The sequence below is a fragment of the Hemiscyllium ocellatum genome, chromosome 42, assembly GCF_020745735.1.
Source record: "Hemiscyllium ocellatum isolate sHemOce1 chromosome 42, sHemOce1.pat.X.cur, whole genome shotgun sequence".
Lineage (NCBI taxonomy): Eukaryota > Metazoa > Chordata > Chondrichthyes > Orectolobiformes > Hemiscylliidae > Hemiscyllium > Hemiscyllium ocellatum.
The window spans coordinates 14368690-14382080 of NC_083442.1; the positions used below are offsets into that span (position 1 = coordinate 14368690).

Sequence of the window (13391 nt, forward strand, 5' to 3'; positions counted from 1 at the left end):
GAATTCGACGTTTCGAGCACACCCCTGACTCTACATCTCCTCCCTTTCTGAGTCTATCCATTGTATAACATTATAATATGTACATCTCCATAACCAACAGATCCCACTGCTAAATTTGGGAGGACCATCTGGAGTTGTAAAATATCAGTAGGGAAGATTCTCTCTTAAGTATGATCTCTAACCCCCCCGCCTCACAGAATCAGTGAGAGATGAAGGAAAAGTGAGTGAATGGAGGAATAAGAGGTCGTCAACAGAAAAGTAATGTTTTGCTGGATGCCAAAGAAGCGCAGAAGCAGGCCATTCAGCCGCATAAGCCTACTTCACCACAATGGCAGATGATCTGATTATCACCTCAACTCCACAATTCTGCCCGTGCTTCATCCCCATTTTTCACCCGTTAGTCTGATGCAGCCCAAGAATCTGTCAGAGTCGTCAGCCGCAGGAAGAAACCGGTGGAGGCTGGTACAATTGCAACATTTAAAAGGCATTTGGATGGGTATATGAATAGGAAAGGTTTGGAGCGATATGGACCTGGTGCTGGTAGGTGGGACTAGATTGGGTTGGGATAACTGGTCGGAATGGACAGGTTGGACAGAAGGGTCTGTTTCCATGCTGTACATCTCTATGACTCGTGGTTGATGACCGGCATTAACATAGTGGTCCCATTCTCCAACACCTTGGATACCATGGTGTTTCTGCTGTCGATCTACGTATTTCTCACACGTCGGGGTGGTCTCGGTCTCTGCCTCCCGATGACGTTCAGTGCCTCCACTTGCTGGGGCGTGAGGGGGCCATTTCCTCAGGATGCGGTCCCCTTCAACACGTGACCGGCCGGTGACTCACGTCCGTCTGACGTCAGAGCGAGCGGCTTTCTCCCGGCCCCCGACCACCAAAGATAGCGAGTGGCCCCGCCCCTCCCCTCCCCCACAACTGGTTGGCCGTTGAGCGCCAGATCCTCGCGAGCCAGAGAGCGAGCTCGCTGTCCGTTCAGCACCATGTCGAGTGGCCCCGCTTACAACGACGAGAAAGGCTCGTCCCTGGGGGAGCCCGAATATGGACACGACCCTGCTAGCGGGGGAATCTTCTCCAGCGACTACAAAAGGTAACTGATCCGTAAACCACGAGTCCCCCCCCCGCCCGAAAAAATATGAGAGAGTGAAATGATTTAGCAGTCGATAGGTTTAAGTGATGCGGCAAGGGAAGGTGGCTGACGAGCAACGCCGGCTGGTGCAGGTTTTATTATTCTTCGTGCATCCGTAAAAATGCAGACTTTCCTCGGCAATGCAAAGAGGAGTGGGTGTCATTCCGGCTCCCGAGGCTGCAGAGGTGGTTTCAGAAGATGCGAAGCAGATTGTGGGGGTGGGGGGGGGGGTTGTCTTTGTTGTTGTTGTAGAAGGAGGCGTGAGGTCAAGGTAATAAGGAATAATGGCTGAGAGCTTACAGCCTTCCCTCCCCCAAAGCTGTGAGATTCTGCGTCTTCTGAGGAGTCTGAGCCTTTGCAAATCCGTCCCTGGGATACAGCAGGGCACAGCTCCAACCTGAACAGCTTTGATACCCAGATATGAGATAAGGAGGATGCAGGAAATGCTGAATGGGGAGGGAGAAGGTAATTCATCAAACAGCCTCTGGGTGTATTGGTGACAGGCATATGTGTGCTGTCAGCTCAGAATCGCTTTTCAGCCTAGTTCTGAAATTTGGAAATCATGGTTTTAATTGCAAGGATTCAAGGAGGTGTTGCGGAAATTGCGGGTAGCATGTAACATGAAGGTTAGTGGATTTGAGAGGGGATCCAGTGCCTTGTTATTAACTGCCTTCTCCTGCTCTCTGCTTCCTGGCTACGTGCCATTTCCTACACACGACAGTTCCTGTAAGCTTTATATAGCAGCTGGTTCTTGTTTATTGAGTGTTTCGATGGCATGAGATTAAATACAAGTTCCTACTGCTGTGGAAGCTCTTTCAGTTTTCACATTCCCTTCTGTACAGACCCCCGTACTGCACTCTTATCATGGTCCAGTGTTTGGTTAATAACACCCGCTCCCAAGCCTTTTGCTGCTTCCACAGACTCAGGGAACGACAGAATCCTTGCTTCTGGTACAGCTTGGGTCTAACTCGATGGGGAGTATTTTCAGCTGTGGACACACCAATTCCAGAGGCCAGTCCTGTCCTCATCCCAGCAGTATTCTCCTATTGGAGTAAGAATTCAGTTAGATGCCTAACTCATTGATTGAAAAGTGCTGAGGGCAGTAGTTACCAGAACAAAACATCATTACCCCAGAACAAAACATGTTCTCATTGATATTGTCCAAATATTCTCAAGGAGAACCCATAAATCCTACTGATTCTGTCAGTTGCTGTCTATCAAAAATCCATCTAACTCAGCTTTGAATAAATTCAGTGATCCAGTCTCCATTGCCCTCTGGACAAGATAACTCCACGGATTTACAATCCAAAGAGAAGGTGACTTTTTTCTCATCACCATCTAAAAAGAGAAACCCTTTCTTCTTAAACTGTATTCCCTCTTAACAACTGCATTGTTAAGAGGAAATACCTTCCACAAGTAATTTAATTTTATTCGTTCATAGCACCTGGATGTTGCTGGCAGTGATAGTGTTTGTTACAAAACATCCTGAATTAGTGGTAACTTCCTTTAACTACTGAGGTCTTTGTGGTGTAGGTACAGTGACAGAAACAGTTAGGGGATGGAAATATAGTTCCAAGCTGGATATACCAACACCACCACCATATAGTGAGAATTTTACATTGGAGTTATTGGGCAACAAGGTTAGGAAAATGAGACTTTCTGAGGGATAAAATATCATAATTGAATATCCCTTGATTCAAAAATGACATCTGCATAAGATAGTGGGTTTTGGCAGTGGTCTTCATGCCATTAAACAGGTTGAATCTCGGAATGCAGATCTTTTGGACACATGATGCGGAATGTCCCATGAGGTATTGGAATATAGAATGCAGGATATGTTTCCTTCTCTTTCTTTGCTGTTGCTCTACCTCATAATTAAATCTGTTTGGCCCAGGGTGTGATACAGCTCAATGTACAGGTTGTTGCCATTTTGAATGACTGGCAGCATGCTCCTACCTGTTATTAATGTCAATGCTGCTGCGCTTCATGGAAAGCTTCAGAATTTCTTTGAAGTGTTTTCTTGGAGTAGTTGAGAAAAAAAGTGTCAGCGGCATGGGTGACTGTTGCAGTGGCTGACAGGCTAAGTCAGGGTTGGTGACATATGGGTTGTGGAGGTAGGACAACTCTGTCAAAGATGGAACAGCCTGAGTGCCAAGGAGAGAGAAGCGAACAGTGGCGAAATCTCAGTGTAAGTGAGAGACAGTGATATTAACATGAGCTTTCCAAATGCTTAACTGCCAAACATTGTAACTCACATGTGACAACACAAGCAAAATAATGGGCAGGTGGTGGATCTCTGTGTTGTATATGTGAAAACTGCCCTTAAATCTGCAGATAGTGCCACAGGTAATTTTATGGATAAGAATGAGAGGTGTCTAAGTCCAGATATTTGGCAACTACAAGCATGGGAAGAGAAGTCAGTGATGGAAATGCCTTGGCTCCAAGTCTAGTGAAAAGGTGTCACTGACTTTGTTTAACTTTGTAGCGAGGATCAGGATAGAGGATGCTATTTGTGATTTTGTTTAGGGCTAAGCTCTTGTTGTGGCAAGGACTGAAACCATACTCAACTTTGATGTTTTCCACATAATAGCATCCCCAGTAGAGGACCTCGAAACCTGTACAGTCAGTCCCCGTTCTCCACAAATTACAATTTTTGCATAAAGGTTTTATTTGGAGAGCCAAGGACAACATTTTCCTCTTCACGTATTGAATTTCATACTGCTGATGATGAATAGGGAATCATAAACTGTATACAGTGTGAGGACACTGTGTTGTAACAAGGCAGTGGTTTTGAATGAAACACCACGGTTAAAATTTGGTTAGACAGAATCTAGGCAGATACCTTTCTAGTCAGAGTTTTATTCCAATAACGCTCACTAGTTCCCTACTTCCATTTAATTTCCGACATCCCTGCCAGATCCTACTTTTTCTTTATTGGAAGTACATTTCTGAGGAAGCCCTGGGTGGGGAAAGAAAAGACTGAAGTTGCAATCTACGAGTTTTCCACTCCTCATGGAATCTAGTTCGATAGGTTTCATGTTTCTGAAATCTCCCTGGTAATTTTAAAACACAGTGTTTCATTTTATTTTTCAATGGTTTGTTTGCCTGAATAATGTTTTTCACCTTGAGATTTATATAGCTGTTGAAAAGTGTGACGCTGGAAAAGTACAGTAGGTCAGGCAGACTTCTGAACAGCAGGAGAGTTGACTTTTCAGGTATAAGCCCTTATCAGGAATTTTATAATTTTGAAGTCTTAAGTTCTCAACTTAAGACCTCGAACTGACAGTGGACTTGTTACAGGTATGTTGAAGGCTGAGATAGATGAAATTGTAACCTGTAAGGGAATCAAGGGTTCTGGAGAAAAAGTAGGAAAGTGCAGTTGAGGATTATCAAATCAGCCATGATCTCATTAAATGCCAGAAATGGGCTGAATGGTCTTCTTCTGCTTCTATGTCTTATGGTCTTATTCTGTAATTACCTTATAATTCTATATTCCCTCACTGTGAGGTTTTACACTGTGGCAGGAAGATCAAAAGTTAATTTACAAGGCATTTAGATAGACACATGAATAGGCAGGGAATAGAGGAATTTGACCATATTCATGACAATGGCATTCGTTTAGAACAGCATCATGTTGGCTCAAACACGGTGGGCTGAAGGGCCTGTTCCTGTGCTGTACTTCTTTATCTTTCATTAACAAATGAATTGAATATCATTTAAATATAAAAATAGGGAGGTTTTGCTAAAACTATATGTGGCATTAGTCAGACCACAGTTTGAAAAATTCCAAATGATTTGAACCCATTATCTAAGGAAAGCTATACTGGAGGTAGGCCAGAGAGGGTTTATTAGACTGATGCTGAAAATGTGTTGCTGGAAAAGCGCAGCAGGTCAGGCAGCATCCAAGGAACAGGAGAATCGACATTTTGGGCATAAACCCTTCTTCAGGAATGAGGAAAGTGTGTTCAGCAGGCTAAGATAAAAGGTAGGGAGGAGGGACTTTGGGGAGGGATGTTGGAGATGCGATAGGGGAAAGGAGATCAATGTGAGGGTGATAGGACGGAGCGGGGTGGGGGGTGGAGAGGTCAAGAAGAAGATTGCAGGTTAGGAAGGTGGTGCTGAGTTCGAGGGATTTGACTGAGACAAAGTGGGGGGAGGGGAAATGAGGAAACTGGAGAAATCTGAGTTCATCCCTTGTGGTTGGAGGGTTCCTAGGCGGAAGATAAGGCGCTCTTCCTCCAACTGTCGTGTTGCTATGGTCTGGCGATGAAGGAGTCCAAGGACCTGCATGTCCTTGGTGGAGTGGGAGGGGGAGTTAACTCAGATTTCTCCAGTTTCCTCATTTCCCCTCCCCCCACCTTGTCTCAGTCAAATCCCTCGAACTCAGCACCATCTTCCTAACCTGCAACCTTCTTCCTGACCTCTCCGCCCCCACCCCACTCCATTCTATCACCCTCACCTTTACCTCCTTCCACCTATCGCATCTCCAACGCCCATCCCTCAAGTCCTTCCTCCCTACCTTTTATCATAGCCTCCTGGACACATTTTCCTCATTCCTGAAGAAGGGCTTATGCCCGAAACGTCGATTCTCCTGTTCCTTGGATGCTGCCTGACTTGCTGCGCTTTTCCAGCACCACATTTTCCGCTCTGATCTCCAACATCTGCAGTCCTCACTTTCTCCTTTATTAGACTGATACCAGGTATGGAGGGATTGAGGAGAGGTTGCTTAGGTTTGACATGAAATTGGGAGACTTAGAGTGAACCTTATTGAAATGTATGAGATTTCTTGTGGACTTGACAGGGTAGATGTGCAAAGGTTGTTTCCCTTTGTGGGAAAGTATAGGACTGGAAGGCAGAATCTCAGAATAAGAGGTTGCACATTTAAGACAGAAATGAGGAGGAATTTCTTCTCTTGGAGGATAATGAAGCTGAAGACTTCTTTACCAGAGACTGCTGATGAGGCTGGGTCATTAAATATATTCAAGGCTAAGGCAGACATATTTTTAACCTGTAAGAAAATCAATGGTTATGGTCAAAACAGCAGGAAAATGTTGAGGATTATTAGGTCAGCCATTATGTAATTGAATGGTAGAACAGACTTGATGGGCCGAATGGCCTACTTCTGTTCCTCAGTCTTATGCTCTAAACTCTAATGAATAAAGGCATTACTTGTTAAGCCATTCTTGGTAAATCAAATTGTCCATCCCAAGCATCAGCCTAATGAATCTCCTTTGAACAGTCTTCAATTGTAGTAGATCCTTCCTTAAGAACAGGTATCAAAACAGTACAGCCAGTTCTGCTATAACACGGTAGTTCTGTTCTCATGCAATCTCGTGTTATAAGAAAATTGCATAATAGCAGCACTATTTAAACTAATGGGGCCAGGATTGCGTTATAACCAATGCATGCTTTAAACGTTCGCACTTTAGAATCATGTTATAGTGAATTCGCTTTAACGACATGCATGTTATAGCAGAATGACCCTCTGTATGTAGAAGTCCAGATGCTGCTTCACCAATACAGTACCTGTACACCTGTAACAAGACTTCAGTATTTTAAAATTCTAACTGTTGAACAATAATGGCCAAAATTCCATTTGCCTTCTTTATTTGTTGTTGAATCTATGTGATACATTTTGGGTTTCATGCACAAGAACACCAGGATGCTCTTTGCTGCACTGTTTTTAGAGTTAGAGAGTCATAGAGGTGTACAGCATGAAAACAGACCCTTTGGTCCAACTTGTCCATGCTGACCAGATATCCTAAATTAATCTAGTCCCATTTGCCAGCACTTGGCCCATTTCCCTCTAAACCCTTTATAGTTATGTAATCATCCAGATGCTTTTTAAATGTTGTAATTGTACCAGCCTCCACTACTTCCTCTGGCAGCTCATTCCGTACACACACCACACTTTGCATGAAAAAGATGACTCAAAGGTCCCTTTTAAATCTTTCCCCTCTCACCCTGAATGTATGCCCTCTAGTTCTGGACTCCCCCAACCCAGGGAAAATACCTTGTCCATTTACCCTATCCATGCCGCTCATTATTTTATAAATCTCTATAAGGTCATCCTTCAGCCTCCAAAGCTGCAGAGAAACAGCCCCAGCCTATTCAGCCTCTCCATATAGCTCAAACCCTCCAACCTTGACAACATCCTTGCAAGTTAAGTTTCACAACATCCTTCCTATCGAAGGGACAACAGAATTGCACACAATATTCCAAAAGAGGCCTAACCAATGTCCTGTACAGCCATAACATGACCTCCCAACTCCTATACTCAATGCTCTGACTAATAAAGGAAAGCATACTAAACACTTTCTTCATTATCCTATCTACCTGCGACTCCACTTTCAAGGAGCTATGAACCTGCACTCCAAGGTCTCTTTGTTTAGCAACATTCTCCACGACCTTACCATTAAGGGTATAAGTACTGCCATGATTTGCCTTTCCATAATGCAGCACCTTACATTTCTCTAAGTTAAATTCCATCTGCCACTCCTCGACCCATTGGCCCGTTGTAATCTGAGGTAACCTTCTGTGCTCTCCACTACACCTCCAATTTTGGTATCATCAGTAAACTTACTAACTATACCTCCTATGTTTACATGCAAATCCTTTATATAAATGATGAAAATTAGTGGACCCAGCACCGATCCTTGTGGCATACCACTGGTCACAGGCCTCCAGTCTGAAAAGCAACCATCTACCACCACCCTCTGTCTTCTATCTTTGAGCCAGTTCTGTATCTAAATGGATAGTTCTCCCTGTATTTCATATGATCTAACCTTGCTAACAAGGAGAAAGTGAGGACTGCAGATGCTGGAGATCAGAGTCTAAGAGAGTGGTGCTGGAAAAGCACAGCTGGTCAGACAATATCCAAGGAGCAGGAGAGTCGAAGTTTCGAGCATAAGCTATCCATCAGGAATGAGAGGGTGGCCCAAGGGGGCTGAGAGATATATGGGAGGGTTATGGGGGTGTAACTGGGAATGCACTAGGTAGATGAAGGTGATAGATTGGAGGGGAGGGTGGAGTGGATAAGTGGGGAGGAAAATGGACCAGTAGGATAAGTTGGGGTGAGGGGAAATGAGGAAACTGGTGAAATCCACATTGATCCTGTGTGGTCGGAGAGTCCAAGGGGAAAGACGAGGTGTTCTTCCTTCAGGCGTCAGGTGGCTAGAGTTTGACAGTGGAGGGGGTGTGCCCAGGACTTGCATGTCCTTGGCAGAGTGGGAGGGGGAGTTAAAGTGTTCTGCCAAGGCAACCCCACCACACATTAACTCCTCCTCCGACTCTGCCAAGGACATGCAAGTCCTGGGCCTCCTCCACTGCCAAACTCTAGCCACCTGTCACCTGGAAGAAGAACTCCTCATCTTCTGCCTTGGGACTCTCCAACCACATGGAATCAATGTGGATTTCACCAGTTTCCTCATTTCCCCCTCACCCTACCTTATGCCAGATCCACCCTTCCAACTCGGCACTGTCCTTTTCAAATGTCCTGTCTGTCCATTTTCCTTCCCACCTATCTGCTTCACCCTCCTCTCTAACCTATCACCATCACCTGCACCTTCGTCTACCTTTTGCAATCCCAGTTATCTTCCCCTCCAACTCCAACACCCCCCTCCCATTTATCTGTCAACCCCCTTGGGCCACCCCCTCATTCTTGATGAAGAGCTTATGCACGAAACATCCACTTTCTTGCTCCTCGGATGCTGCCTGGCCGGCCACGCTTTTCCAGCACCACACTCTTCAACTCTAACCTTGCTAACCAGTCTACCATAGGAACCTTGTTGAATGCCTTACTGAAGACTGTATAGATCTCATCCACCGCTCTGGCATCATTCAATCCTCTTTGTTACTTCTTCAAAGAACTCAATGAAGTTAGTGAGACATGATTTCCCACGCACAAAGCCATGTTGACTATCCTTAATCAGTTCTTGCCTATCCAAATACATGTAAATCCTGTCCCTCAGCATTCCCTCCAACAACTTGCCCACCACTGATATCAGGCTCACTGGTCTATTGTTCCCTGTCTTTTCGTAACCACCTTTCTCAAATAGTGGCACCACGTTGGCCAATCTCCAGTCTTCCGGCACCTCACCAGTGACTATTGATGATCCAAATGTCTAATCAAGGGGCTAGCAATCACTTGAGGAGAAAGTGAGGACTGCAGATGCTGGAGATCAGAACTGAAAATGTACTGCTGGAAAAGCGCAGCAGGTCAGGCAGCATCCAAAGAGCAGGAGAATCGACGTTTCGGGCATAAGCCCTTCTTCAGCAATCACTTCCCTAGCTTCCCACAGGCTTCTAGGATATACCTGATCAGGTCCTGGGGATTTATTCACCTTTATGCAGTTTAAGAATCCAGCTCTTCCTCCTCTGTAATGGAGACTTTTTCAAGACGTCACCATCTATTTCCCCACATTCTGTATCTTCCATGTCCTTCTCCACAGTAAATACTGCTGCAAAATGCTTGTTTAATATCTTCCCCCATGTCCTGCGGTTCCACAATAGGCTGCTTGCTAATCTTTGAAGGGTCTTATTCTCTCCTTTGTTACCATTTTGCCCTTAATGTATTTATAAAATCACTTTGGTTTCTCCTTAACCCTATTGCCAAAGCTATCTTATGTCCCCTTTTTGACCTTCTAATTTCCTTCTTAAGTATACTCCCACTGCCTTTATACTCTTCTAAGGATTCATTCGATCACTGCTACCTATACCTGACATATCCTTCCTTCTTTTTCTTTGACCAAAACCTTAATGTCTCTCTTCATTCAACATTCCCCACACTACCAGCCTTGCCTTTCACCCTAACAGGAACACACTGACTCTAGACTCTTGTTATCTCAGTTATGAAGTCTTCCCATTTTTTAAACATCCCCTTTACCTGCAAACATCCACACCCAATTAACTTTTGAAAGTTCTTGCTGAATACCATCAAAATTGGCCTTCCTCCAATTCAGAAGTTTAACTTTTAGATCCTGTGTGTACTTTTCCATCACTATTTTAAAACTAATACAGTTATGGTCACTGGTTCCAAAGTGCTCCCCCACTGACACCTCAGTCACTTGCCCTGCCTTATTTCCCAAGAGTAGGTCAAGTTTTGCACCTTCTCTAGTAGGTACATCCACATACCGAATCAGAAAACTTTCTTGTACACTTAAATTACTTTCCATCTAAACCCTTAATACTGTGGCAGTCCCAGTCCAAGTTCAAATCCCCCACCATCATCACCCTATTATTCTTACAGATAACTGTTGAAGTTTTGCTCCATTTTCATTTCAATTCTTCCTATCAAAATGGACACAAGAGTTTTTTTTATATTAAACCCCATCTGCCAATCAGACTCAGCAGTCTAAAATTATCAAAAACATTTTTATAGTACTATAGAAAAATTGCAGCACAGAAAAAGGCCATTCAGCCCATTGTGTCTGCATCAGTTGAACAAACTAATTGCCCATTCTAATCCCACTTTTAAATACCTGATCAGTAGCCTTGCAGGATACAATGCTTCAGATAGAAATCCAAATTCTTTTTAAGTGTGTCAAAGGTTTCTTCAAATATCAAATTGGGCAATTTCCAGGCATCCACCACTTTCTGGGTGAAAAATGTTTTCCTCACATTCCCTCTAATCCTTCTATTAATATCCAAAATCTGCAACTCCAATATCTGACCTCTTTGCTAAGGTAAAAAGATTTCCTTATCGGTTAACTATCGAAGCCCCTCATAATTTTGTACACAGAGATTAAATAACCCCTCATCGTCCTGTTCAATCTTTACCTATCCAATCTTTCCCCATAGCTTAAATTTTCAACCCTTGATATCATTTTTGTTAATAGCCATAACCTGCTTTCTATCTTCCCAAACAAGCTATACTTTGACAAATGTTGATGTGCATGTCAGAATGGGTAGCTGGTGATTTCGGCTTGTGCTGCTGGCAACAAGAAGTTTCCATGTTACTCAATGTTACAAAACAGGGTAAACCCCTCTGCTAATTTAAGCCAGCAACACAGAAAAGACTCAGATTTTTAATCTGTTAAAATTCAAGAGGCAAAGGGCTATCCCAGAGGTAAATATGTAAAGTAAAAATTGACAACTTTATTCTTTAAGTCCAACAAAGAGTATTAAAACTAACAACTATTTACAACTCCTTTGTCTTAAACCTATCTTTTACCTCCCACTCTACAGTACTAGTCTGATAAAAACAAAATGTCATGTTTCAAAACCAGTCAGCTTTGCCGAGATTTCTCTGTAGATTCTCTCCAGGTTGGTTTCAATGTTTTGCTGTGCAAACTCCTTCCCCAGACATGTATCTTTCAGAGTGCTCTTAAACTAACAGCCTACATCAGTTAGTCATTTGGCAGTTCTCTCTCAACTGTTCAAAAATGTCCAGTTGTATACCCCAAAACATCAGATTATTTCATTGGTTTTAATATTATCAAAATACTAAATTCAAACTTGATTGGAGTTTGTTATGTTGGGGCATAATTTAAACTGTTTGGTCGAATTTGAATTTGTTTTTGTCTCATGGCAATCCATCTATTCTATTTGTGACAACCATGTGTGACATTATTACCTTGTTCAGAACACTTTGTACTGTGTCAGGCAGTTTTGCTAGCTTTACAACTCTCTTAAAGGTACAGTCTCTCCACACCTTCATAACACTTCCCCTTGTAAGAAAAAAATGAACTATCATAATGAAAAGATGGTTTATTTCTTTTTTCCTTAACCACATGTTTATGATACATATGACTTTACTCTAAGTTCATATTGACCTCCTTCCATCTATATATAAAACACTGAATAAAAGTATCTTATTTATACTTTATCAGTTTAATCTGCGATAATACATCTGCGATTATATTCTTATGTCCCACAACATGTACGATATGTAAGTTGAAAGTCTGTAACATAAGACTCCAATGAAATAGTTACATATTCTTGTCTTTAAAGTGTTCTAAGAATGTTAGAGGATTGTGATCTGTGTACACAACTGTCTTCAACATGTTGTTCATGACGTACACATTACAAGGTTGTAAGGCTAGTACCAAACTTAATAGTTCTTTTTCGATCGTGGAGTATTTCCTCTGGTAGATTTCGAGTTTCTTCGAAAAGTAACCAACTGGCAGTTCAATGCCATCATCATCTTCCTGTAGCAGTACAGCTCCAACTCCTATGTCACTAGAATTGATGGCAACTTTGAACGGTTTTGAAAACTCTTGGTGCAGCTAAAACTGGTGTGGTGGTTAATATTGCTTTCAAATGGTTGAATGACTCCTGGCATTGTTCTGTCCACCGAAACTTTGTGTTCTTCTTCAGCAATTCGGTTAATGGTGCCACTACTCTGCTGAAGTTTGAACAAATATCCGATAGAATCCGCTGAGTCCTAAGAGTCAAAGCATCTCTTTCTTCGAGGTTGGTCATGGAAATTCCTCGATGGCCTTTGTCTTTGTGTTCCATGGAGTCAACCATGTTATGTCCCAAGTATGTCAGATCTGCTTCTGTCAATTCCGCTTTATTTATCACCAGTTTTGCTTCTCATAGTCTTTCAAAGAGCTTTGCCAACTGTACCATGTGATCTTTCCAGGACTTCTAAAGATCACTACATCATCCAAATAGACTGTACAGTTTGTTATCACAGCCACAATTCTGTTCATGAGTCTTTGGAATGTGGCAGGTGTGTTCTTTATTCCAAAGGGCATCACTTTAAATTGATATAACCCATTTGGGGTTATAAATGCAGAAGTGTCGTTTGCCGTCTCTTGATGGTGTAACTGGCTCGTCCAACTTTCTCGATACAGTGCTCCAATCTCAGAATTCGATACGAGTCTGATTTTGTAAAGGCATTGACTTTCTGGTAATCCACGCAAAATTGTTAAGTCCCGTCCAGTTTGGGAAGTAAGACAATCAACGACTCCACTTGCTCTGGTTTGGTTCGATGATATCCTTATCGAGCATGGCCTCCACCTCCTTCTGGACCTATTTGGCTTTGAAAGGGATATTGTTTTATTGGAGCAGTATTCCCTACGTCTATTTCATGTACAATAGCATTAGTCCTCCACATCTGATTCTTACATATGTCCTCATGCTGTAGTAACAAACTTCATTCTATGCTCTTGACTTAATAACTTATCCCACTCCTCAAGGACTTCTTCATTTCTTAACCTGATTTGAGGCAAATCAAAATCCACACCATCTGTATTTGATTCTTCACTCTGCGGGGCAGTAACTAACACCAGTTTCTCTAGTACTG

The 13391-nt window shown here is 42.9% G+C and overlaps 1 protein-coding gene across 1 annotated transcript in view; it reads left to right on the forward strand.

The window, feature by feature from the left end:
* Window positions 1–995: 995 nt before the first annotated feature.
* The window catches only part of LOC132834643 (AP-3 complex subunit beta-2), a 224712-nt gene continuing 212316 nt past the window's right edge, over window positions 996–13391 (forward strand). Inside the window, exon 1 of the mRNA XM_060853544.1 lies at window positions 996–1102. Within this exon, the coding sequence (XP_060709527.1) occupies window positions 996–1102 (107 nt within the window). The remainder of the gene's footprint in view (window positions 1103–13391) is intronic.